General features: G+C 49.5%; 1 protein-coding gene across 4 annotated transcripts in view; it reads right to left on the bottom strand.

Annotated features, from left to right (window-relative positions):
- The window catches only part of PAX8 (paired box 8), a 60,842-nt gene that overhangs the window by 14,555 nt on the left and 21,264 nt on the right, over window positions 1–25,023 (bottom strand). The window contains exons 3-9 of one of the 4 annotated variants that reach the window (XM_050753239.1): window positions 14,223–14,388; window positions 11,921–12,121; window positions 10,156–10,244; window positions 9,481–9,603; window positions 9,025–9,200; window positions 4,062–4,182; window positions 3,412–3,618 (exon numbers count right to left, since the gene is read on the bottom strand). In XM_050753239.1, coding sequence (XP_050609196.1) covers window positions 3,412–3,618; window positions 4,062–4,182; window positions 9,025–9,200; window positions 9,481–9,603; window positions 10,156–10,244; window positions 11,921–12,121; window positions 14,223–14,388 — 1,083 coding nt within the window. The remainder of the gene's footprint in view (window positions 1–3,411; window positions 3,619–4,061; window positions 4,183–9,024; window positions 9,201–9,480; window positions 9,604–10,155; window positions 10,245–11,920; window positions 12,122–14,222; window positions 14,389–25,023) is intronic. The other 3 variants (XM_050753240.1, XM_050753242.1, XM_050753243.1) reach the window with 3 other exon arrangements.

Below are 25,023 nucleotides of genomic sequence, written 5' to 3'. Positions count from 1 at the left end.
CCCGACCTCAGATGATCTGCCCACCTTGGCCTCCCAAAGTGCTGGGATTACAGGTGTGAGCCATCGGGCCCAGGCTCCTTTTCTTTCTTTCAAATTCACCTCTTCTTGGGAAGGTCTGCAGCCTCCTGTGCTCTTGGAACCATTCCCTTCCTAACCTTCCCCCACCCCGTCATGTCCTCCCAGCCCTCTCACCATAGCTCAGCCATGTGTTAGGTATTGAGGTCCAGTCTTGACCAGAGGCCTCAGGTGGACAGTCTGCAAGGAGCTCCAGACCAACACTCTGAGCTCAGCATGGACACCAGCCATCCCCTCCCTTGTGCCTGAGCCGCTTTCTGACTTGCTTCCTACTCTTGGCCATTTGCCTGGACCCCGGATCCTCCAAGCCTAGCACTCCTCACTCTTTTCAGAGCCTCTGCCTCTGTGCTCAATTGTCAACCCTTGGGCTAAGGGGCCCTGTGACCAGCCAGCACCCTTCAAAGTGCTCACACCTGCACTTCAGCATCATCTGGGCCTGGGTTGGGGGCTACCAGCCTGAAGGATATGCCGGTGCGGCATATTTGGCTGCCTGCTGCCTGCATGACCACCTGGTGTCTGCCGCCAGCTGTTTTATCCCATGGGTTGGGTGACCTCTCAGTCCTGCAGTTGGCCTAGAGAGTGGGCACGTCCACTGAATTAATAGCTGACAGTAGTTGGAGGCATCACCTCTGATTGACTGCATGTTGACAGGGGATGCTAACAGGATGACAGGGAGGGGACAAAGTGTGGGGGCTTTGGGAGTAGGGAGTTTGCCCTGGGCTGTTCCAAATACACTTTACACCACAGCCTGTGTCTGCACTGTGATACATCCATCCACTTCCAGTTGCCCTAAATCCTTCCCTCTCCTTCAGCTGGTCCTGCCAAGCCTCTCCACGGCTTGTACAGCAATTGCTCCCCATCATCATGGGCACCACCGCACCCTCACCCCTTGCCTACCCTGTGACCGCCCCCAGCCCTAGCCTGCCATTCTCAGAAGACATGCAGGCTTGTGTAACTCCCTGTAACTGACATGAGCCTCTTTTTCTCACCCCCTCCCCACCCCTCTCTTCCCTTCCCCTCCCTTCCTCTCCACTCTCCTCACATTCCCCTCCCTCCCCTCATCCCATTTTCTCTGGCTGACATAATTTTACTGAGCTCACAGGTTTTTCTCCTGTAATCACTTTGGTCAAAACAAATGACCCATCTCTGCTGACTTCACCCTCTTGAATTCTTGAACTCCGAGTCAACATTTTATTCCTCGCTTTAGATCCTTAAACACCATCTCTCTGCCCACACGCTGGATGTCCCTCTCTTCTAAGAAAATTTCTCACATTAGGTGCAGGGATACACAGAGGGGGGGAAAAAAAACCCAGGTGCCAGCCAGAAAGAAAATGTAGAGCCAGTTATAAAAAAGGATCCATGGGCCGGGCGCGGCGGCTCAGCACATTGGGAGGCCAAGATGGGCAGATCATGAAGTCAGGAGATCTAGACTATCCTGGCTAACATGATGAAACCCGATCTCCACTAAAAATAAAAACAATTGGCCGGGTGTGGTGGTGCGCACCTGTAGTTCTGCTACTCGGGAGGCTGAGGCAGGAGAATCTCTTGAACCCAGGAGGCGGAGGCTGCACTGAGCTGAGATCACACCACTGCACTCCAGCCTGGGCAACAGAATGAGACTCCATCTCAAAAAAGAAGGGTCCATGGACTTGTATCACATGACCCTGTGGTAACTCTGGGCTGGCGGAGGTTTTGCTCTGTTGGTGCAGTGGTTTTCAAGTCCAAGGGCTTTCTAGGGGCAGGAACCCCCTTCTAAAAGAGCAGTTCTTCAGGGGTCTGGTGAGCATACGTGGCTTCTGTAAAACGCTTCATTTCAAGAGAGCATTGAGAGGCCCAAATTTGAAACCACTGGTCCAGATGGACTGTCTGACTCTGGGCTGCCTCTGTGACAGGTCTCCCACGCCCCACTCCCACACTGGTCTCTGCTCTAGCATTTCAAGGTCATCAGGGTAGGAGGGTATGGGAGGTGAGGAGGCATTTACTCTGTCACTAAATACCCACACTCCTTGGAGACAGTGCCAATATTAAAGAGATTCCTCCAATGCTGAACTGAGAGCTAGCTGGCTTCCTCCCTTGGTCCTGGGCCCCAGCTGGGCCCACATCTAAAATAGTCCTATCTCTGTGGATGCCCTTAAGGTATCTGATGACCATATGGGTCTCTGCTCCCCACTTTCACTGCACATCAGGCCCTCTCCAAGCCAAGCCAAGCACTTGACTCTTAGCCATTCCTCAGACCCTGGCTGGATGGGCGAAGGTCCTTCTGCCAGGAGACCCAGCTCCCCTTGAGGTCTGACTCACGGAGTGCAGGCCCAGGCCTCATCCAATTGCAGATGGTGCTCCCACCCAGAGACTTTGGCAGGGACCTTCTCCTCCCTGGGCCAGTTTCCTCAGCAGCACAAGAAGTTTGCTCTAGAGGCTCCCTCGGGTGCTTCCAGATTTACTTATTTTTATTTATTTTTTTCCTTTTTGAGATGGAGTCTTCCTCTGTCACCCAGGCTGGAATGCAATGACGTGACCTCAGCTCACTGCAACCTATGCCTCCTGGGTTCAAGCAATTCTCCTGCCTCACCCTCCCCAGTAGCTGGGATTACAGGTGTCTGCCACCACACCTATCTAATTTTTCGTATTTTAGTAGAGATGGGGTTTCACCATCTTGGCCAGGCTGGTCTTGAACTCTTGACCTCATGATCCACCTGCCTCAGCCTACTAAAGTGCTGGAATTACAGGCGTGAGCCACTGCGCCCGGTCAGTGCTTCAGCTTTAAATATTTTGAGGCAGTTGAGGTTCCTGATGGGAGGTCCCCCACTCCTCCTCTCCCAAGTTGTTGAATCACTGAATTTATCATGTTTAACAGATGTCTGACTGTCCTCCTGGTGATGCTGTTAAGCTAGGTATGAAGATAGCTACATCATGGAAACACAACTGGGACTGACCCTTGGCCTTTTTGGAAATTTGATCCTGAAATTGGTTCCAAAAGTCAATGCCTTTTTCCCTCCAAAATGTTCATTTTTCCTTCTATTTATTTATGCATTTACCAAGACCAAGTGTTCCTATGTTACAGCACCTGGCTCCCGGCCTTAGGGTTCCTACTTTTCCGTGGGGTCTAGGGGTGGTGTATCCCACTTTCCGGCACCCCTAGAGCATCCGCCCCTTCCGAGCATGTCTTCCCAGTCACGGAGACCCTCATGTTGGCACCTCCAAAAGTTGCCGGAGGAATTAGGGAATAGGGTGGTGGTGGACAAGATTGGGGCCAGAGAGGGGGCTGGTGGTCGGCCCTGAGGACCCCCCTCCCACCCACCGCAATGCCTGCATGGCCCCGGGACTTCCCTGTCATACCTGAGAGGAGGGCCTGGCCCGTGAACTGCCCGTACACGGAGGCAGCATGGGGAAAGGCATTGAAGGGCGGGACCGAGGCACCGGCTGGGACCCCGGAGCCGACTTGCTGCAGATCCAAAAAGGCGGAGCTAGATAAAGAGGAAGGGGTGGAGCTAGAACTGGACACCTCGGGGGTTTCCTGCTTTATGGCGAAGGGTGAATGAGGATCTGCCGGAGGGAGGGAGACAACAAGGAGAGAGGGGTGTGAGATGATGGGGCGGGAACATGCACAAACCAAGCCATGAGATGTGGAGGGTGCGGGGCGCGGGGCAGGCAGGCCCAGCTGCTCTCAGAGTCTGGGCCGGGGAGCCAGGGCCCACGAGGTGTGGCAAGGAGGGGAGAGAGAAGCTCGACCTCCCTCTGTGCTTCTGCAGTGAAAATGGAGAGACTGGGAAGGAGTGTGTGCGCCCGCCTCTCCCACAGGAGGGAGAGTGGAGGCCTAGGAGCGGCCTAGGACTGGAGGCACGACCCATTTAATCCACCTTGAGGCCCAGCCAGCACAGCCCACCTCTCCTCTCCAGGCCAGGGCCCCACACACGTTCCGCCTGACAGCCAGCCAAGCTCTGCAGTGCCCCGCCCTCCACCTGCCAGGGAGGCTCCAGGCATCATACCTGCCACCACAGGGTAGGTCTGGTGAGTCGACAGGTTGCGCCCCAAGGGCGTGTTGGAAGGGGTCAGGGTGGCCTTCCCGTCGTCCAGACTGCTGTTGAGCAAGGGCAGCGGGTAGAGGCCCTGGGGAGCAAAGAGAAGTCAGCGCACAGAGATGATCCGACAAGCCGACCTTCCTGCAGACCTTGAGCCTGTCCTAGGGCTTAGCAGCCCTAATCTCCCCAGGAGATTTCCTCATCGTCCCCTTCTTCCTTTACGTTCTCAACTCCACTCAGCACTTTTCGTTCATGCTCATTGTCCTCCTGCATCCCTGGAATTCAAGGCCAGCTGGTGGCATGGGTGCTCCGGTGTGGGATAGAGGGTCTCAGCCGGAGGACCACACCCTGGCTAGATGGCTGGTCGGCTTCCTGGTTTCACCACACTGTTGTGACCCACAGAATACAGGACGGTGCCAAGGACTGGAGCAGTCTCCAACCGGACTGTTCGGGTCCTTCCATCTGTGATTCTTCCCCAGATAGGGAACCCAGGCACAGAGGTTTAAGAAACTTGTCCCACTTCCATATGGACCAAAGATAGGATTCAGACTTGAGGGATCAGAATGCCTCTGCTGTCAACCACTGTCCCAAACTGGGTGACCTGAGGACCACTTCTTACATTTGCAAAGAGCTTACATCAGAGCTTTGCCTCTGTTGTCCTACTAGAGTCCCCCAGCAGCCCAGTGACATGGGTGAGTAATATTATGTCTGTTATTGATTTTATACGTGGAGCCTGGAACTCAGAGAGGTAAATGGCCTAGTTTTGTGTAATGAAACTGAGACTAAACCCAAGATTTCGGCTGTGGACCCAGGTGCTTTACCCATCACGTGGATTTCTTCTTTTCTCTCTCCACATCCAAACAAATAGAAGTGTGCAAGTTCAGCTTGAAAATGGTATTTAGAGTTTTTTTGTTGGAAACACTCTTTATCAAGTACCTGGGGGTCTTCATCAATAAGACCTCATTTTAAATGCCTCGTGGCCTCCCCTTGCCAGGAGCACAGCTGTGACCTTAGGTACTCCTTCTGAAAAGAACTTGTTTAAAGGCAAGTGTGCCTCATCCTCACCATGGCCTCCTCCCACCGGGGAAGCAGATAGCACAGAAAAAAGAACACATCCATTCCCCACATACCTTCACACACGTCACATACCTGCTACATGAGATATGCAAAGCTGAATTCAGGGAATGCTCAGTGGTTACATAACAGTGCCACTAAAGGCAATTGTTTTCAGTGATTTCCATCAAGCTGGGTTCTGCAAAGATCCACAGCACTTTCCGGTTGCATGCTGGGCACTTTTGGAAGCTGCAGTCAATTCTGGAGGCCACCAGGGCACCATTAGCACATAGCAGCAATTACTGACTAAATGGTGCTCTGGTTCCATGCCTTCCAAGGGGGCTCACTTAGAGGCAGGGTGGAGTTGCTTAGGGCCTTTTTTTTTTTTTTTTGAGACGGAGTTTCGCTCTTGTTGCCCAAGCTAGAGTGCAATGGCGCGATCTTGGCTCACTGCAACCTCTGCCTCCCGGGTTCAAGTGATTCCCCTGCCTCAGCCCGAGTAGCAGGGACTACAGGCGTGTGCTACCATACCAGGCTAATTTTTTATATCTTTAGTAGAGATGGGGGTTTCACCATGTTTGCCAGGCTAGTCTTAAACTCCTGACGTTGTGATCCGCCTGGCTCGACCTCCCAAAGTGCTGGGATTACAGGCGTGAGCCACCACACCTGGCCAGGGTCTAGGTTACTGAAATTGAACAAAACATATAATTTCTAGAGAGTGTAAGAAAAGTTTAAAATGCTTTATGGATGTGTTGTTTTGACAGCAAAATATCTACTCAGAATCCTGTAGCTATTTCAAAATTCAAGTAACTTAAAAATACCTATATAGTCAAAATATTTTGGTGATTTTGTATTCAATAGCTGAAACTTCCCAGTGATTATTGGACTTTTTTTTTTTTTTTTTTTTAGCTGGAATTGAACTTGAATTGGGGCAGAGCAGCACGATGCTTCAGAACTTCAGCAAGTCTGAGCCCTGGTTCTGCAATGACTTGCCAGGTAGCTTTAGTCTGCTTGACTGCTCTGAAGCTTAATTTTCTCACCTGTATGGGAGTCATAGACTCTATGAGGCTGATGTAAGCATTACATGAAATTTTATATACTTATACATAACGTGCTTAGCACCGAATACTTGGTGACAACAGATGCCCAGTGAGAGTTATCATAGATATTATTTCAGAATCATGTGAAGAGTCAGAAGCCACCAAATTCTTCATTTCTGTCAGTAAGCCGATATTCATATTCTGTTGATGTTTTTTGATGCATTTGTAAAATAGGGAAATAAAAGCTGTATGACTTCTAGCTATGTCTGGTCATGAAATAGCAACCAGGAATAACATGATGTTTCTGTTGAACACTTCCCCCTGCCCTTTGTTGTTGTTGTTGTTTTTTTTTTTTTTCAGAGGGAGCCTTGCTGTGTCACCCAGGCTGGAGTGCAGTGGCACAATCTTGGCTTACTGCAACCTCTGCCTCCCAGGTTCAAGTGATTCTCCTGCCTCAGCCTCCTGAGTAGCTAGGATTACAGGTGCATGCCACCAGTTCTGGCTAATTTTTGTATTTTTAGTAGATATGGGATATTGCCATGTTGGCCAGGCTGGTCTCAAACTCCTGACCTCAGGTGACCCGTTCACCTCAGCCTCCCAAAGTACTGGGACTACAGGTGTGGGCCACCGTGCCTGGTCCCCCACTTGTTGATTTTACAGAAAAGATGGCTGTGTTACAACGTGTCCTAAGGTCAGGTATGAGTACTTGTGCTTCATTCTTGGCTCCCCAAGCCAGCGGGCCTTCCTATGCCCAGGTGAGAGAGCACGGAGTGTTACTTTGGCAGCACAGTCAGTTACCAGAGGTGGGAAAAGCAAAGGCCAGGCAGGACATGAGGGGCCCTTGCACTGGCTGGTTCTCCCTGCCCTTCACCACCCTCCAGGTGAATGACTGGGTGAGTAATGATTTACTGAGGAGGTAGTGAATAATTTATGGACACTGCTGGACCTCAGTCTCCTCATCTGAAAGATGAGTGGTTGGAGAAGTTCAATGGTATTCAAATGCTTTTTTTTTTCAGTCTTCAAATACATATTTACGTAGAGGCACCATATCTGAAGCAGGTGACAGTGGACCAGTCTGAATGAAATGAGGATTGGCAGGCCTGAGCTCCAAAACCTTCTGGTTGCCCGAGCCCTCCTTGTCTTGCTTGGCCTTGGATTATCTCCACACAAATGGAGAAACTGGATGAGGTGGTCACAGAGGTCTCTGCAAGCTCAAAGACTTTCTCATTCCAGGATCCCCCCTGTTCATATGCCAGCGTGACATGGGAGTGCTCTGTAGTCAAGCAGGGTCCTTTGGAGGGCTTAGGGATGGAGTCAGGAAATGGCTCTGGGACTCAGTGGGTGTCCAGAGTCTTATCAGCAGGGTTTCTTTACTTTCACTGGGTGGCTGGTGCCTGTACACTGAATTTTGCAGGCTTGCTCTCACAGAGCGAGCTTCCTGCAGGCTCCCCACTGCAACCCCCTTTCCTTCCTGGAGCTGTGTGCTGACTGGTAGGTGAGCACCCAGGCCCTCTCCCCATGGCTGCTGACGGCCAGCTTTCTCTGCACCCTCGTGGTTGCCACAGTCAAAGCTGATAAAATTGCTGATGCAGATTGCCTGCCCAGCTGCGAGTGCTGGCACGGGACCAGCAGCCCAGACGGTCACTGGAAGTGTTTGGGCTGATTATTGGCATCATCTCCATTGTCCTACTCAGTTCTTAAAGGCATATGGGCTTGCCTCACTCCTACAGCAAATGACGGCATGGGCAAAGAGGGGCAACAGACACCACCCTGAAGACACTCCTCATCTGGTTGACTTGGTGGGGTTAAGGGAAAAAGATGTGATGACTAGGGACTGAGAGCTCGGTGGTTCTGCCAGAGCTGCAGAGTCTTTGTTGGCCTCGGGGTGGGACCTCTCACATCTCTGTCAGCTTGTCACAGATGCCAACCTGTTATGATTCATTTCACCTGTCCTGAGCACTAGCAAGAAAAATTCCCTGTAGCTTGTGATGTATTATTCTGAATTTCTCAACTCATTCATTCGTTCATTCATTCACTATACCATTACTCTCTATTATAAGGGGGGCACAATGGTAGGTGCTGGGAATAAAAACGACGTTTCATGTTTCATGAGGCTTCTCTGTCCTTAAGGAGTCCGCATGTCTCTGTACCTCTCTGTCTGCCACATTATTAAGCTACACTGTGAGAAGCTACTGAGAGCGGCATGTGGGACATGCAGAAGGACAAGAGGTGGGAGAGATGATTCATGTCGGAGAGGCAGGGGAGCACTCACGGAGAGGGTGATGTTTGAGCCGAGTCATGAAGGCTAGTGGTATTTTTCCATGCAGAGAAGTGGGAGGAAAGGCATTCTGTGTGGAGGGCACACGGTGTGCAAGGGCAGAGAGATGTGAGCGAGGGTGGCGTGCTTGCGGCCATGAGTAATGCAAGAGCATGGGGTGTGCAGGATGAGTGGCCAAAGGCGGGGCTAGGAAGTGGTGGCTGAGGTCATTATGTGAAGGCTTTGTGCTACTGCTTCAGAGTTGTGGAACCCGACCTCGAGGTCTGGGGAAGATGCTGATGGCAAGGGATGGCATCATCAGGTTGTGCTGCCATCCCTGAAAGGCCCAGGCTCAAAGGTTTTGGGTTAAGTAAGCCAGGAGGGTTAGAAAGAGAGGAAGATGCCGGGGCATCTGGTAAGATAAAGCATGTGTCAGGCTTGGAGTTGCATGAGGCAGGTGCCCTGAGCCCATTGATGCAACTTCCAGCTGCTTTGGTGGCGGAGCGCAGGCACATTTGGAGAGCACACCTTGCTCTGGCCCCTGCCCACTCTGCTCACCTCCCAGGGCCCAGCTTCTCACCTGCTCGCCTTTGGTGTGGCTGGGGGAGGCATAGGCCTCCGGGTAGTGCTGCCGCTCAAATGGGCACTCGAGTGGCTCGAGGTGGTGCTGGCTGAAGGCGTCTGTGCGAAGGTGCTTTCGGGGTCCGCTGCTGCTGCTCTGTGAGTCGATGCTCAGCCGGCAGCTATCTTGATCACCTGGTACCCCCCAGTCAGGAAGAAAGCTTTTAGGGGACATATCTACTCATGCCTTAGGCCAAAGTAGAGGACTGACTCCAAGCCGACTCACTGTGGAGGGAGAAAAAGGGCCAGCCACCTGGGCCCAGGAGCCTTGGCCAACTGACAGACAGGACATGTGACAGTCACATGCCGAGCTCCTACAGAGTCCCATGTCATAAGTGGAAAGGCTTCTGTCCCCATCAAAGCCTGAGCAAACTGCCCTCGTGCACCCCCGCTGCCCCCCTGTCCCAGCACTCACTGTCATCCATTTTCCTCTTGTCACTGCCAGGCTGAGCGATGCCCAGGAGCCCATTGATGGAGTAGGTGGAGCCCAGGGAATCCGACTGGGGTGACTCTGGAGGAGTTACAGCTGAGCTGGGGACTGCAGCGGGGGAGAGGGAGAGAGTCAGGGGTGGGACACTCCTCAGTCCTGGGTGACTCTGGGGGAGTTACAGCTGAGCTGGGGACTGCAGTGGGGAGAGGGAGAGAGTCAGGGGTGGGAGTGACACCCCTCACAGGCCTGGGGTGACTCCAGGGTGACTGCGGGGGGTACGGGGAGAGGGTCAGGGTGCAGGAGTGACACCCCTCACAGCCCCTGCTGACACTGTGGAGGAGGCAGCAAGCCGAGCCGTGGACTGAGCCCCAAAGGGGCTCAGGTCCTTCCTCCAGGGGGCCTGCTGGTGGGAGGGATTCTTGGAGTCAGAGCTGTCTCAAATGTTTGCACCTCTCCATAGTTCAGTGAATCTGCCCTGGGAACAGGCCAGATTTTGTTATAGTGACACAGCTCCGTCCACACATGGGTTTGTGAATAGTACTGTGCACAGCTGTGTCTGTGTGGGTGTGTCTGTGTGTGCCTCTGTGTATGTGTGGGTGCACTGAAGGATGTGTGGGTACACTGAAGGATGTGTGTGCATCCAGGTCTCTCAGCACTCACTCAGCGTGTGTCCGGGGCTCAGGGACTTGGTGGCCACGCAGCTGTCCATAGGGAGGTTGAATGGTTGCTGCACTTTGGTCCGGATGATTCTGTGATGAAGAGAAGAAAGGCCATGAGAGAGAAGAGGAGGAAAGAGAACTCATGGCTGCCTCAGACCCAGTTGCCTTTTTGACACTCCTTTGGGTATCTCAAAGGCACTTGAAACTCAACTGTTCACAGTAAAGTCCGTGACCCTACTCTGCACGCCTAGTCCTCCCCAGTTGTCCGTATTTCATGATTGGTACCATCAGTCGCTCAAGGCCAAAACAGAGATGGGGCTTAACATCTGCTTCCCTCTCTTTCCAATCAAACCCATCATCGAGTTCTGTGTTTTGACCTTGTGAACCTCGCCAATGTTGACCCCTCTCTTCTTCTCTCCATCAGCACCTTAGTGCATGTCACCACCACTGTTCCACGGTCACTCACTGGCCCACGCCCATCCCCTCTTGATCCTTTCTAAGTGATTCTCCCTACTGCTGCCACAGTGGACTTTCTGAAATGCAAGTTGACCACCTGCTTAAAATCTGCCAACAGTTTCCCATTGCTTTATGACCAAACGCAAGAAGGTATAACACAGCTCCCAGCCTCTGAAAGGCCACCTCTGCTGACATCTTCAACTTCAGCCTATCTTATGCTCCCCTGCTCTCTATCTACTGGTTTTCTTTTCTTTCTGTTTTCTTTTTCTTCTTCTTCTTTTTTTTTTTTTTTTGAGATGGAGTCTCACTGTTGTCACCCAGGCTGGAGTGCAGTGGCGTGATCTCAGCTCACTGCAACCTCTGCCTCCCAGGTTCAAGCGATTATCCTGTCTCAGCCTCCCAAGTAGCTGGGATTACAGGCACCCACCACCACACCCAGTTAATTTTTGCATTTTTAGAAGAGATGGAGTTTCACCATGTTGGCCAGATTGGTCTCAAACACCTGACCTCAGGTGATCCACCTGCCTTGGCCTCCCAAAGTGCTGGGATTACAGACATGAGCCACTGCACCTGGCCTATCTACTGGTTTTCTTTTGATCCTATTAGCCACAGGGCCTTTGCATAGCTGTTTAAACTCTTTTCACCTAGTTCTCTTATTTTTTCTTACTCAGGGGAAGACTCATGACCTTCATAAACCAAATAATCCTACGCTAGCTTGTATATCCTCATGTTCCTTTTCTTAGCAGGACTTACAGCTGTATTTTTACAATATTTTTTGTAGGTAGTTGATTAATATCTGTGTTCTCATTAAACTGTAAGCTCCGCAAAGATGGGTTTTGTGTGTCCCCAGGACCTTGCACAAGATGAATGAGTGAATTATGTGCGAATGAATTAATGAACAAGCGAGTAAGTAAATGATTGATTGAGGCAGTGAGTGAATCACTGAGGGACTAAAAAAATGAGTGAATGCTTGAATGTGGGCCGGGTTAGGGGTCTGGTGGCTTAGAAAAGGATCAACTCATGAATATTCTTTTATTGAATGAAAGAGGATGTGGTGTTTGAGGAAGGAAACTGTAGCTAGCACACTATGGCTTGGGGCCAGGGGGAGGGTGCCCCACAGCATGGGGCAAGGCAGGAGGCAGGGAGGTATGGTATCTGCCTGGAGCCAGGTGTGCTCCCTGCCTGATTCTTCAGCATCAGGCCCCTTCCCGGCCTCTGCTCCACCCAAGCCAGTTCCTTCTTGTTTCTTTCCTGATTTCCCCAAAGCCCAGGGGCCCCAGCCTGATGCCAGAGGCTGCTTTCTCTCTTACCTATTAATGGAACTGACACTGGGCACAGTGTCATTGTCACAGACGCCCTCAGCCAGGAGCCGGTCTCGGATCTCCCAGGCAAACATGGTAGGGTTCTGGCGTTTGTAGTCCCCAATCTTCTCCACCACCTTGGGGGTGGCCACCTTGGGCTTGGAGCCCCCTATCACTCCAGGACGGATGCTGCCAGTCTCGTAGTACCTACTCCAATAGAGAACCCCAAAGAATTACCCAATAAGCAGGTGGGGTCTTTAGACAGTGACTTAGCCAGAGCCTCCCTCCTCTCTAAGGCCTCTGGGGAGGGGTATGAGAGTGAAACGTGCCCCCAAGGCTGTCCTCAAATGCTTGATATGCATGGAACTATCTGTTTCCCTCGCATGGGTAGGTTCATGCTACTGCCAACCCAGCACCCTCCGCTAAAGGCCTCACCTTGGCTTCTCTCTCTCTCTTCCCTCTGACCAGTCTCTTGTGTCCTAGCACCTGCAACAGCCATCATATGGGACACAAAAGATTTCCCTTATAAGAAAGGAAATCTTGGTGTGCCTGATGTGTGAATGACAGGGGCACAGCAGTTTGCTCTATCCAGCTTCTCTTCGCTAAAGCACGACCTTTTTTTTTTTTTTTTTTTTTGAGACAGGGTCTCACTCTGTCACCCAGGCTGGAGTGCATGGGACAATCTTGGCTCACTTCAAACTCTGCCTCCTGGGTTCAAGTGATTCTCCTGCCTTAGCTTCCCGAGTAGCTGGGATTACAAGCGCCTGCCACCACACCCGGCTAATTTTTGTATTTTTAGTAGAGACGGGTTTCACTGAGTTGGCCTGGCTGGTCTTAAACTCCTGACCTCAAGTGAAACGCCCGCCTTTGGCCTCCCAAAGAGCTGGGATTACAGGCATCAGCCACCAGCCAATGACTGTTTTCTTCGGCCACTTAGAAAGCTAGCTGAGGTCACTGGACCCTCTGCTCTATCTTGCTGGTTCACCTTTGCTCCCTGCCCTGTCCAAGCTTGAGGCATATCCCTCACCCCCCCGGTCGCTAGTTTTCTATCAGGTTTTAGCAGGTTCAAGTTGAAGCTTCTCCTCATGGACTCTGGAATCCTGACCTTGCTTGGATCCCCAGCCAGGTCTAGCTTGTTAAGCCGAGCCTCCTCTTCTGGGGCCTCCACCCTTCCCCTCCCTTTATCCTCCAAGTAGTTGCTTTGGCAGATCAACGGCCTATGTCAGCATATCCTCCTCTTCTTGTTGTAGAAACTGTCTGCTCTCATCTGCATGAAAAAGAATCTGGCTCTTTAAAACTCCATTCATCTGTTGCTTCCATCCGAGACTCATCTCCTCTGGGACACCACAGCCCATCACAGGAACCCCCTCTCCCAAGCCCAGCAAAGCATCACACCTTTCCCTAACTACTTCAGGAAGGGAGCCAGGGTTTTCACGGTTCAGAGAACAGTCCAGGTCCCTTTGCCTTGTCCAGGCCTCCTCCTAAATCCACCTAAGGGTCAGAGCAGGGGGACAGGCACGTGCACACAGAGCTGACTGGAAGCTCTGGCACAGAGGCGTTTTTAATGGAAGTGGCTTTGCAGACTGGAATCTGTGACTGTGTCAGCTCAGAAGCAGGCCTTTGCTGCTCCTGGTCTCTCCTGAACCTTTGGTTCAGTGGTTCTCAACCCTGGCTGCAGAGAAGTACAGTCTCTGGCTGGGGACGGACGGGTTGGGGAGTTATAAACCAAAATTTGGGCCTATTTCCTTTAAGTTCTGATTTAATTGGTCCGGGCTGGGGCATAAACAGTATTGCTATTTTTAGAATCAGCCTTCCTCAGGTGACACTCATGTGCTGCCAGGGCTACGAAGCGCTGATCTGGGGTCTTGGGGAATTATGGTTTGAGAAGCATAAACTCAGATGTCCCTCTTTTAGGGGTTAGACCTTGGCAGCTCATCTGACTGTCTGTCCCCTCCCTAGTGGCCCAATTTCCCTAGGTCTCGGTAGGAGGAGGACCTTTGGGGAAGATTCTCCTGCCTTAGAAGAAGAGAAGCCTACAGCAAATGAGACATAGAGCAAAAGAGAAGAAGGGAGAGGGAGAAAGTAAAAGGATAAATGGACAAAGAAAGAACAAAGGGCAGAAAACAGTAGAAACATGGTGGCGGGGTGGAGGCCCAGAAGGACCACCATAACTGTTCAGGTCTCAGGACCAAAGCTGGACATTGGGAGCAAATCCCTATTCCCCGGGAGGGGAATTCTCCAGCTGCCCTGACGTCAGCTGGAGAGGTCAAGCCCTGCAGGGAAGGCAGCCCGCGGTGAATTTCGTGCTTACCTGCCGAGGATCTTGCTGACGCAGCCATGGCTGACGCGGAGCTGGCGAGAGATGTCACAGGGCCTCACACCCTGGTGGGCCAGGTCTACAATGCGCTGGCGGACCACTTCTGGCAGGGGTCTGCCGTTCACAAAGGCCCCTCCCAGCTGGTTCAGCCCTCCATGGCCTAAGGAGACAATATTCCCAGGGACAGTTGTCAGGGCCAGGCAGGAGTTTGGGTGGGGATTAGCTATGAGTGCAGGTGTGGGGGTGTGTGTGTGTGTGTGTTTGACTGTGACCACGAAATCCCACGGCCAGGCCCTGTGGGCCCCTCTGCAGTTCTTTCTCCCAGGATGCTGGCACAAATGGTATGTGATGCTCATCCCCCACGATGGGATGGTGTCACAGGAGCACCTTGGGCTTGGGGACTCTCCAGGCAGACTCAACCCTTCACTCCAATTCACAATCCCCTATTTTCTTCCCTCCCTCTGAAAAGTGTGTAAGGAGTTGAGGATGTGGGGTCTTCCCATGCCAATACTGAGCCGTTTGCCCTTCAGAAAAACCCCTTCTCTTCTCAGAGTCTCTTTTCCTTTTGTAAAATGAGGGCACAGGTGATTTTCACCTTTCTCCTTCTCCTCATGGAACCAGATTTTAAAATACTACCCCATTGAGAAAAACAAATACAAAAGAATAAAAGTAGAACCTCTCTGGTAGAGCTTGGGCAGAGAAGGCCTGAGCCCTATCTGTGGACTTCTGGCCTAAATGACCCCCAAGATCCCTTCTTTCTCTAACAGGCCAGAGCACCAGGGATCTGCTGCAGGGTCCTCACAGGCATAGATAGCACTGGGTTCCAGGATGGACATGGGGGCTACAGGCCACTGTGGAAATCTGTCCATGTCATGGATGGATATGTGTACACATTCCCTTAGCTGCTTTCCTGACTTGGCCTCTGCTCTCTGGCCCCAGCCTATGTTTCATTCTGAGCCCATCTATCCAGTCAAATCCATATGAATTGAGTGCCAACTATGTGCCAGGCACTATACAGGTCCCTGACGATGCCAAGGTGAATAAGGCAGACATGATCCCTATTCTTCCCTCATGGGGTTAATTACAGTGAGGTCCCAGACCAGCAAACAACCAGTTAACATATTTTGTGACCACTTTTGGGACTGGTGACATGCAGAGAGTTATGGGAACCACTGGAGGGGAACTTGACTTGGCTCAAGGAAACACAGAAGGGTTCCTGAGGAGGTCTAAGCTGAGACTGAAGATAAACAGGTACTGGCCAAGTAAGGGAGAGAGGGGAGAAAACTGTTCCAGGCAGTGGGAACAGAATGTGCAAAGACTCAGAGGCAAGAGGATACTTGTCTGTTACATTTTCCAACATATTCAACTCTATAGTCCCTAGAACCATTTTGGGCTAATTTCAGGGCCGAGATTTCTATTTTTCTCATGAGGAGACTGGGGCTCAGAGAGTTGTAGTGATCTGATTTATATGTGTTGTTTAACTCAGCTTATATGAGGAGGAGCTTGGATCCAACCAGAATTTAAGGCTCAGATCAGGGCTGCTCCTTGAGGGGAGCCCTGTTCTGGGGCTAGAGCTACACCTGGACGCTTGTCATTGGCATTGCTATTTTGTGCTGAACATGCCATGGTCTTTTCACAACGGGCAGGATTTGGTGATATGACTGGGAGGGTAGAGCCCTGGGGTGTAGGAGTCAGGGAGCTGACAGGTAAGAAGGAAGAGCCAACCCCAGGCTTCTGTGTGAACCAGTTAAAGACTATTTATGGCCGAGGGTGGGAAGTGCCTTTGCTGGGCACACAGTGCCCATTATCACCCACTGACTTAGCACATTCAGAACTGCCTTGCAATGTCTCCTCAGGGGCCCAAGCTGTCTTCAGCAGAACACTGAATTTCCCTCTAATAAAGGGGGTGGGGGCTGGGCATGGTGGCTGACGTCTGTAATCCCAGCACTTTGGGAGGCTGAGGCGGGTGGATCACCTGAGGTCGGGGGTTCGAGACCAGCCTAACCAACATGGTGAAATCCTGTCTACTGAAAATACTACTACTACTACTACTAATAAAAACTAGCTAGGCATGGTGATACATGCCTGTAATCCCAGCTACTCGGAGGCTGAGGCAGTAGAATCGCTTGAACCCCGAAGTGGAGGTTGCGGTGAGCCGAGATCGCATCATTTCACTCCAGCCTGGGCAACAAGAGTGAAACTCCGTCTCAAAAAAAAGGAGGGTGGGGGTGCTCTAAGCCTCTACCCTGGGCAATAAGTCAGGAGGAAAAGCCCTCTGGCCAAACACCCAGCAAGAAAGATGCAATGATCCATCTTCCTGGTGGAGACAACGGGTGAGCTTGGGTACAGCTTCCACCTGTGCCCATCCAGGCAAGCCTTCCTAGTGACTGCTTCTCCACTGGGGCTGGAAGAGTGCTTGGAGGGCCTTTAGGAGAGCCCAGACGGTGGGCAGAGCGGCCTTTGCCCAGTCCTAAGCCCATTCCTCTGGTCTTCACTGGCCAGAGTGCCATTTATGAATTGCTGCAGCCGTTTGCCCTCACTGCATCATTGTTGCCTTCCGGTTCTTTTGGGTCCAGGCACTGAACACAAGGGGGCGCCAGACAGCCACCCAAACACAGACAAGAGTCCAGCTTTGTCCTTATTTTCCAGAACTTTCCCTGCTGTATCCACTTAAACTTAGGTGTTTGTGCTGGGACCTCTACATCTGGAAGCGAGGTTTCTTAGAGGTGAGGGTTCTTCACCTCTACAAATGTGAAGCAGGTTTAAACAAATTCCATTTTGGGGTGGCATGAATTGGGTATTGTGCCTTAAAAAAATGACGCTGTAAGCTGTGTGGGCCATTGCCCTTAATTATTATGAAGGACTGACTCACATCCTTAGAAACCCAAACCCTGAGAGGTTATTTACCGTTATCAGCAAGCATTGTAGTGCTGGGAAAGATGCATTCACATTTCTGGCCCCTAAACTGAATTCTCTGGTGCTTGTTTTATTTGACTGCCTTCTGAATGACTTTGTGTTACTGTAGAAAGAGTCTTGGGCCTGATCCCTTCCTTGACACTGCCTGTTTTAGTCTTACCATTCGAGAAAGTGGGTTTTATTTTTTCAACCTTAGTGTTTTTATCTATCGAATGGAGCTTAACAAAACTTATGCCTGCTGCTGACTTAAACTCCTATAAGAAGATAGGGGGGCTGGGCATGGTGACTCATGCCTGTAATCTCAGCACTTTGGGAGGCTGAGGTGGGCAGATCACGAGGTCAGGAGATCGAGAGCATCCTGGCTAACACAGTGAAACCCTGTCTCTACTAAAAATACAAAAAATGAGCTGGGTGTGGTGGCGGGCACCTGTAGTCCCAGCTACTCCAGAGGCTGAGGCAGGAAAATGGGGTGAACCCACAAGGCGGAGCTTGCAGTGAGCCGAGATCGTGCCACTGCACTCCAGCCTGGGCGACAGAGCAAGACTCCATCTCAAAAAAAAAAAAAAAAAAAAAAAAAGAAGAAGAAGAAGATAGGGGGATCAGGATGGAGAAGTATTTATTTAGATAAACAAATCTTGCTATAAATGTAATGTTTTTCTAATTTGTAATATTCCCATGGTTGAATGTTATGACCCAAGCTTGGGACTAGGTATAGGAAGTGTTTTCTCAAACTTCAGTGTGCATCAGCATCACTTGGCAGTGAGGCTTATTAAAATACAGACTACTGAGCACAATGCCCTAAGTTTCTGAATCAGTAGGTCTGGGATTGAACTAAGAATTTATGTTTCTAAGAAGTTTCCACATGGTGTTAATGCTGCTAGGCCAGGGACACACTTTGAAAACCACTGGTTTAGTCCAGGTGATGGCTGGTAAATTAAACATAAGAGAATAACTCTTCATACTCCTCCGACATTCTTCTAAGAATAATAATGATAGTTTGTATATTATGGTTTTCATTTCTTTTCAACTCAAGACATTGACCAAGTGCCTATCATGACTCAGGTACAAAGCACTGGGAATACAACCTTGAACAAGACAAGAATCCTGGCCTTCAAGGAACTTCGAACCTTTTGGGGGATATGATAAGATACATTAGGAATCACCATGTTAATGGTGACCTTTCTTGAAGGATATGAGTCCAGGTGCTCGCGGAGCCCATAAGTGGTTAGAGGGAAGCTGCAAGGAAGAGTATCTAGGAGGTAACTAGGCAAAGAATTTTCCTCAGGGGGAAGAAAATCCATGCGTAAAGTCTTGGTGCCTTCAAGAAATTGAAAGACATTTAGTGTGGCTGTAGGACAGGCAGGAAAGAGAATCTGGAAAGAGCCTGCTGGCTGCGGATGGAGATGGCCCCTATGGTTTGAGGTTTTGAGCTGAGTCCCTGTAATGGAAAGGCTTTCGTCTTTCCTGTGTCCGGTGTGGGGGAGTGGACTCTTCTGGGTGAGTCACCACCAAATGCCCAGAGGTGGGTGCAGTCTTCCTTCCTGCACTGGGGTGGGGGGACGATTGGTGCCCACTGTGCTGACCACCTTTTCATGCTGCTGCAGATGGGGTGGGCTTTGAGGCTGGAAGCCAAAAATGAGTAGGAGCCTCCTGGTTGGGCGGGAAGTGGGGTGAGGGGGGAAGGTGAGACCCAGGAAGAGGTTTGAAGCCTCATAAGCAGACTCTTTGTATGTCTGAAAGATTGTGAGTGGGGAGGTGGGGTGGGTATGGGGGAGGAAGACAAGACCGCCTGGCCGGATGCAAGCAGGTTCCTGAGTGGAAGGTACTCAGACAGGAAATGCAAGCTTTCCTGTGGTCAGAGAGGACTTATCTTACAGTAAAGGGATTGGAGCTCAGCAAAGTTCTAGGTGAAGCTTGCTGTCCAGAAACGTATCCTTTTGAAAAGTGACCATTCAGGGAGGTCTTAGGACTTTGTTGGTAATTTCTTCATCCTTTATAGAGCTCCGAGTAGTTGGGATGGCAGAAAGAAAAGAGACAGTCATTGACCAAAATTCTTGTTACATGCACCAATATCCAAACCCTTAAGATGTGGAAATCCTTTCCCCATGTCCCTATAGTCCTTTGCACAAATTCCTATGATAGCACTGACCACGTTGAACAGCAGCTTTCTCTATTTGGGTTTCTTTATGAGTTACTCAAAGGCGGAGGCCCTGTCTTTGTCTACTGTAATTAGTGTTTTCGTATATACAAGTGGTAGAAAAATGGTTTACATTGGTTATGGTTGTTGCATGGATTCCCACGATTCTGCATGATGGGACCCCCAAATCCCATGCTTCAGTACTTTCCCCTTTATCCTTTTGCTTTATCCGTTGCCACTCTGCCCAGTTCTAAAGTGGCAATGGCTCAATGTGTTGTTCTGCAAAAGTGTCCATTGAACTACCTGGGGCTTTTTGACACATAGAGTGTCAAGGTGGTGGTTGAGCCTTGGCAGGGCTATAGTGAGAGGTGCAGTGGCCTTTTTGGGTGCCCTTCAAATCATGCCAGGCCTATTCCCCTTCTACAAAGGAAAGGCCTTGTCCAAACAAATCAGTCCCTGGCGTTCTCGGCTTGGTGTTTTTCCCTTCCCCCGCTGCTCATTTGCAGGTCTGTGATCTCTGTGTGCCACCTCCCAGCTAATCCTCTTGACTTGGTGCCTTTCTGGAGTTAAGGCCAGGGCCTGTGCCTCCAACTGCTTCTGAAGAAAGTGTCCCTGGACCATGGAATCCCAGTGTCCAAAGTCTGCACACCAGATCACGCCAGCATACATGAGGTTATGGGTTACCTGGACACATGAGACCCTTGGACTGGGTAAAAGGGGCTGGCATGCTGGAAAGCAGCATCCTGCATCTGCTGTTACCCCCAACTTGCTGCATGACCCTTGGTTATCTCTGTGCCTTACAGTTGTCTTCCTAAGGGAAACTGGAACAGAAAGACAGCAGCTAGGTAAAGCTGTGGCTTGTGTTTCTCATTGATCTCTTGCCCTTCTACCTGTTCTGGAATCCTACTCCATCAATTATCCTCCCATTTGAAAGCATTACTTACCTCTTCTTTTCTACCGGGTCCTTCCCCTAAACCTACAAATGGAATTAAAATAATCTATGTTGCCTCTCCAGCCCCTGATCTCAAAATAAATTAAACAAAAAAATTCTTCCCTTAACCATGATACTCTTCTTTCCTATTGTTTTCAACTAAATTTCTCAAAAAGCAGCCATACTTGCAGCCCATTCCTCCCTTCACATTCCGTGCTCAGCCTGCTCTGTGCCTCCTGCTTAGCATGTGCTTGGTGATGAGTGGCCATGGATGGACAGTGAGTGGTTGGAGGGTGCCTTGTGTTCCCTCTTGAAGAGATTTTAGTGACAATCCCATCTCCTGATTCCTTAGACCTTCAGTCTAGGCTTTCTCTTTGCTTTAATGGGGTTCTCTTCCCTCATTTGCTCCATGACGTATGTTTTCTCCCTTCAGGCTTCTCTCAGTTCTCAGTGTTTCTCTCCCCTTTCATGGCCATCCTTGGTGATCCCACACACTCTCATTGTCATACCTACTACCCATCTCCTGATGGCATCATGGGCATCCCAGGTAACCCCAGTCAGGTCTTTCCCCCAACTTTTGTTTTCAATTTCTATTGGAGATTTCCTCTTAGGTGATAAGGGGGCTCCTCCTCTAGTGTTGTCTTGGTTGGTAACAATACCAGCTGCCATGCAAGCTCAGGGCCTGCCCCTTCCACTCAGCCTCCTGCCATCTGCCACCACACTCTCTGTGCTGCACGGTCATCAGTCTTCTGCATGACCTTGGAAGTAACTGTGTCCCCAGCCTTGGGGCACTTGCACATGCTGTTCCCTCCTCCTGGAGCTCTTGTCTCCCCGTCTTAGCTAGTTAACTTCTGCTCATCCTTTATATTTCAACACTGAGTCACTTCCTCGGTGGCTTTGCTTTATCCTACAGAGTAGGTGCAGGCTTCTGTTTGGGTATTCTCATAACATGTTCTACCTTTCTTGAATGGCAGTCATAGAAATGTAGCATCAAATATAACTGCTGTTTGGAATCTGGTTGAAAATGAGAGGAAGAAAATGTCTCATAGTCAAGGGAGGAATTTTGGGGAGAATGGGGAGGTATCATCGATAAATTTAATTGCATCTTTAGGTCCAAATTTTTATTTTACATTTTTTGCATAACCATAACTGTATATGTATGAATCATAACTATCTTCTCTCACCAGATTGAAAGCTCCATGAAGGCAAGGCTTCTTTCATTTTGATCATTATTAAATTATATTAGGTATTCAATAAACTTATGTCACATGAATCAACTAATCACCTTTATCTTTTTCCATTCTCCACATGTGAAATACTCACAAGACCACTTTTTACCTCCTAAATATTTACCTAACCAATATCTCCCTGCCTGTCCCCAGCATTCATTCGCTCATTCATTTATCCATTCTACATATATTTTTTATGCCTACCATGTAGCAAGCATTTTAATAGAACTGACTATATAGAATTGATTTCTACCTTCGTGGAGCTTCCAGGTTAGGGATAGGTAGGCTGAAGACGGGTATATTTAAAAAGTAAATACAGAAATAAATGTGTAATTGTGCTAAGAAGAACACAACAAGGTGCAGTGTTAAAAAATACTGGGGAGAGGGTGCAAGAGAAAATGAGTTCAAGCTGATTAGGAAGATGTCTGTAAATGACATGTAACCTGCGTGGAAGGTGAGTAGGAGTTAACTACTCACCTGGACTCACTGGTCTCCACATCCAACCTTGCTCAAGTGAACTTTTGCTACCCAGCTGGGGAGCAACACATCTAAACCCTAGTCTGGCCATATCACTCCCATATTTAAGAATCCTTGCAAGACATGGCATCATTTTCTTCACGGCAAAGTCCAAGCTACTAAATCTTGAAGTCAATGCCCACCACTACGTGACCCTGACTTAGTGTTCAAGCCTCATTTCTTACCTGTGTGAGCATTGAACCTGATGCCCTAATAACACAGAATTGTGTTATTGTGAATTTGCCATTCTTTTGCCACGTCTGAATCCTCTCCTGGGTCCTTGACTGTGTCCTCCATGCCTGGAGTGCCCGTCCTCACCTTCTCCTGATTGATTTCCATTCATGCCGTAGGAGTCAGTTCAGGAAGCTCCCTCCTACAGTAAGTCTTCCCTGGCTTTCCCTGCCTGCTCTCTTTGGTCCTTTCTTTTAAATAAGCCAGGACATAATCTCATTAAGCAGAATGTAAGTGCCTGCTGGTTATTGAAAGGAAAGAAGAAAGGAAAGAGGGGAGGAAGGAAGGAAGGGAGGGAGGGAGGAAGGAAGGGAGGAAGGGAGTAAGGGAGGAAGGAAGGAAGGAAAAAAAGAGGGAAGAAGGAAGAGAGGTATAGAGGGAAGGAGGAAGGGAAGGAGAGAGGAAGATCCACAACAAGTTTAGTGAAGCCCACACCTTCTTTGCCTTAAACAGAATTCTGTTTTCCACAGACATATACTCATAGAAACGAGTTACTTAAAGAGGATGGTCCAGATTCCACAGTCCAAAAAAAAAAAAAAAAAAAAAAAAAGAGAGAGAGAGGTTTGCCCTTCTTCTGAAGGAGTCAGGATATGAATGCAGAGGTCTTCCTGTTGGCTTACATATCAGACCTTCAGTGTCAACAATAAACGTGTGAGCACTTGCCAGGCTCACACTGTTGAGAACAGCTTTATGGTTGAATGTGGCAGTGTGTTCTGCAGGAGTCCTCTGTGAGATTAATGCTACTCTTGCCATTTTACACCACTAAAGAAACTATCACTGACTCTAGTCTTCGGATTCTGAGCCAAGAAGTCTTTTTCTTCTAGCCTTGGCCATAGAGACTCTATGGAGAATAATGGGAGGTGATCTACACAGACTCCTCCCTCACTGGGTTGATAGCTTTGTTGGGAAGATTTTAACATCCATCAAGGGAAAAAACCACCAGAGACAGCTCAAGTTAGGGAGGCAGAGGGTTAGCAGCAAATGCTACTCCTCCTTAGAACTCAGGCATTCCAGACTCGGAGATACCATGAGAAGTTTCTGACTCAGGACTGTGTGGGCCATGCTGCATGCTTATGCCTGCCAGGGCTCAATCAGAAAAAAAAAAAAAGTGGTCACCAGTTCTCATTGCCAAGGAGCTCAGTACTGTGTTCAAGGCCAAGGACATGATCAATCCAGTCTTAGAATCTGGTTTCCTCAGATCTCTTCTGGTATCAGCCAGGGCTTGATCAGAGGACAGAAACCTTCATAGGTATTTCAACAAAGGGGCTTTAATATGGGGAATTGTTGTCTGGTGTTGGAGGGCTGTAAGAGCACAAAGGAAGCACTGAAATAACCCAGAGATAGTAGCTACAGGAAGCAGCAACTGCCCCTTGGGCTGGAGGAAGCAAAAGGAAGAAACTGGAGTTATCAGAATACATGCTTAGAGGAAGGGCCTGTGGAGCTGGGACTTGGATCTCCGAAGGGCTAGCACATTGCAGCTGTTCCTGGGGGTCATGTGCGACTGGCTCTGGGAGAGCTGAGAGCTGGAATCTGATTCAACTACTGCTACTGAGGTATTGGCCGACAAGAGCCACATACTACAACAAGAAGAAAGTCCTTCCACTATCCTTTAAACTTCTACTACTTTCCAGGTGGCCCATTTATCAGTCCCTCGTGTGTATGTGTGTGTGCACGTACATATATATAAAATACGTATAGAATATATATAATATATATGAAATATATTCCTATATAATATATATGGAATATATATAATGTATATAAAATATATATAATATATATAGAATATACATAATAACACCCAAACTGAGAGGTAGCTTTCAAATCTGTCCTCTTGCCCTGATGAGTGGGTGAGGCTTATGTATTCATTTATTTCCATTCCTTGAAGCTACATGGAGGAGAGAGTCAGAAACCCCTGCTTCACCTCTGACTAACTTATGACTTTGGCATGAATTTCTGTCACTTCTTTCTGTCTTTCCTTCTAGGTGTGCCCAGTGATCTAAATAACATGGTGCACGTGTAGCACCTGACACAGGACCTGGGCTTCAGTAGACCCTCCACAAATGTTAGCCATTACCCTCACCACCAAGACCCACCATTTCCATACCAGACACTGCTCCAGGTTCTGGGGACATAGGGGGATGAAGACAGATGGGTCTCTGCCCTCTTGGAGGTTATGGTTTTATGGGAAGATTCTTTTTGTAATGATTTCAAGTTAATTAACTTATTTATTAGCAAATGGCAAAGCTCCCCAACCACTATCTGCCCCTCTTCTTGCCTGGATTGATTTCTCTTCTAACTCTTCCAAAATCCTTAGTAATGATAAAAGGGCAGGGTTCTGGGATGCCCGGGGGGGCAGGAAATAATCCCAGCTCCTTCTTTCCCCTTCTGGCACCCATGACTAGGCTGTTACTGATTGACTCCTGGCTTGTTACTGTTGCTGTGTGCTGGTCTTTGGTGCTCTGTTTCCCTGGTGGGGTGTCTATGCTCTTTAACGCAGCCCAGGAGGACCCTAAGATGTGAGGCCATGAGGACCAACTCCAGCTCCTTGTCTACTACACTCTGAAGCTCAGGCGGATATAAGTGGGTCTTCCAATAGAATATAAAATTTGGCTTCCCTAGATGCTTCTGCCTTAGATCAGCCCAGAGGGTGGCTGTGGTGGAGGGCTTAGCACTATTCTTTCATCCCAGGAGGGAGAGGTAGCTGGGGAGGGACAGGGGAGGGAGATAGAGGATGGATAAAGAGGCTTCCTTTGGATTAGACTCTATCTGGGAGAGAATCAAACTAGGCTCGTATTTCACCAATGTTGGACCTAAAAGAAGAGGAAAGGGGGG

The sequence above is a fragment of the Macaca thibetana genome, chromosome 13 (assembly GCF_024542745.1).
Source record: "Macaca thibetana thibetana isolate TM-01 chromosome 13, ASM2454274v1, whole genome shotgun sequence".
In the NCBI taxonomy this organism is placed as follows: domain Eukaryota; kingdom Metazoa; phylum Chordata; class Mammalia; order Primates; family Cercopithecidae; genus Macaca; species Macaca thibetana.
This window is presented reverse-complemented; position numbering and strand designations above follow the sequence as displayed.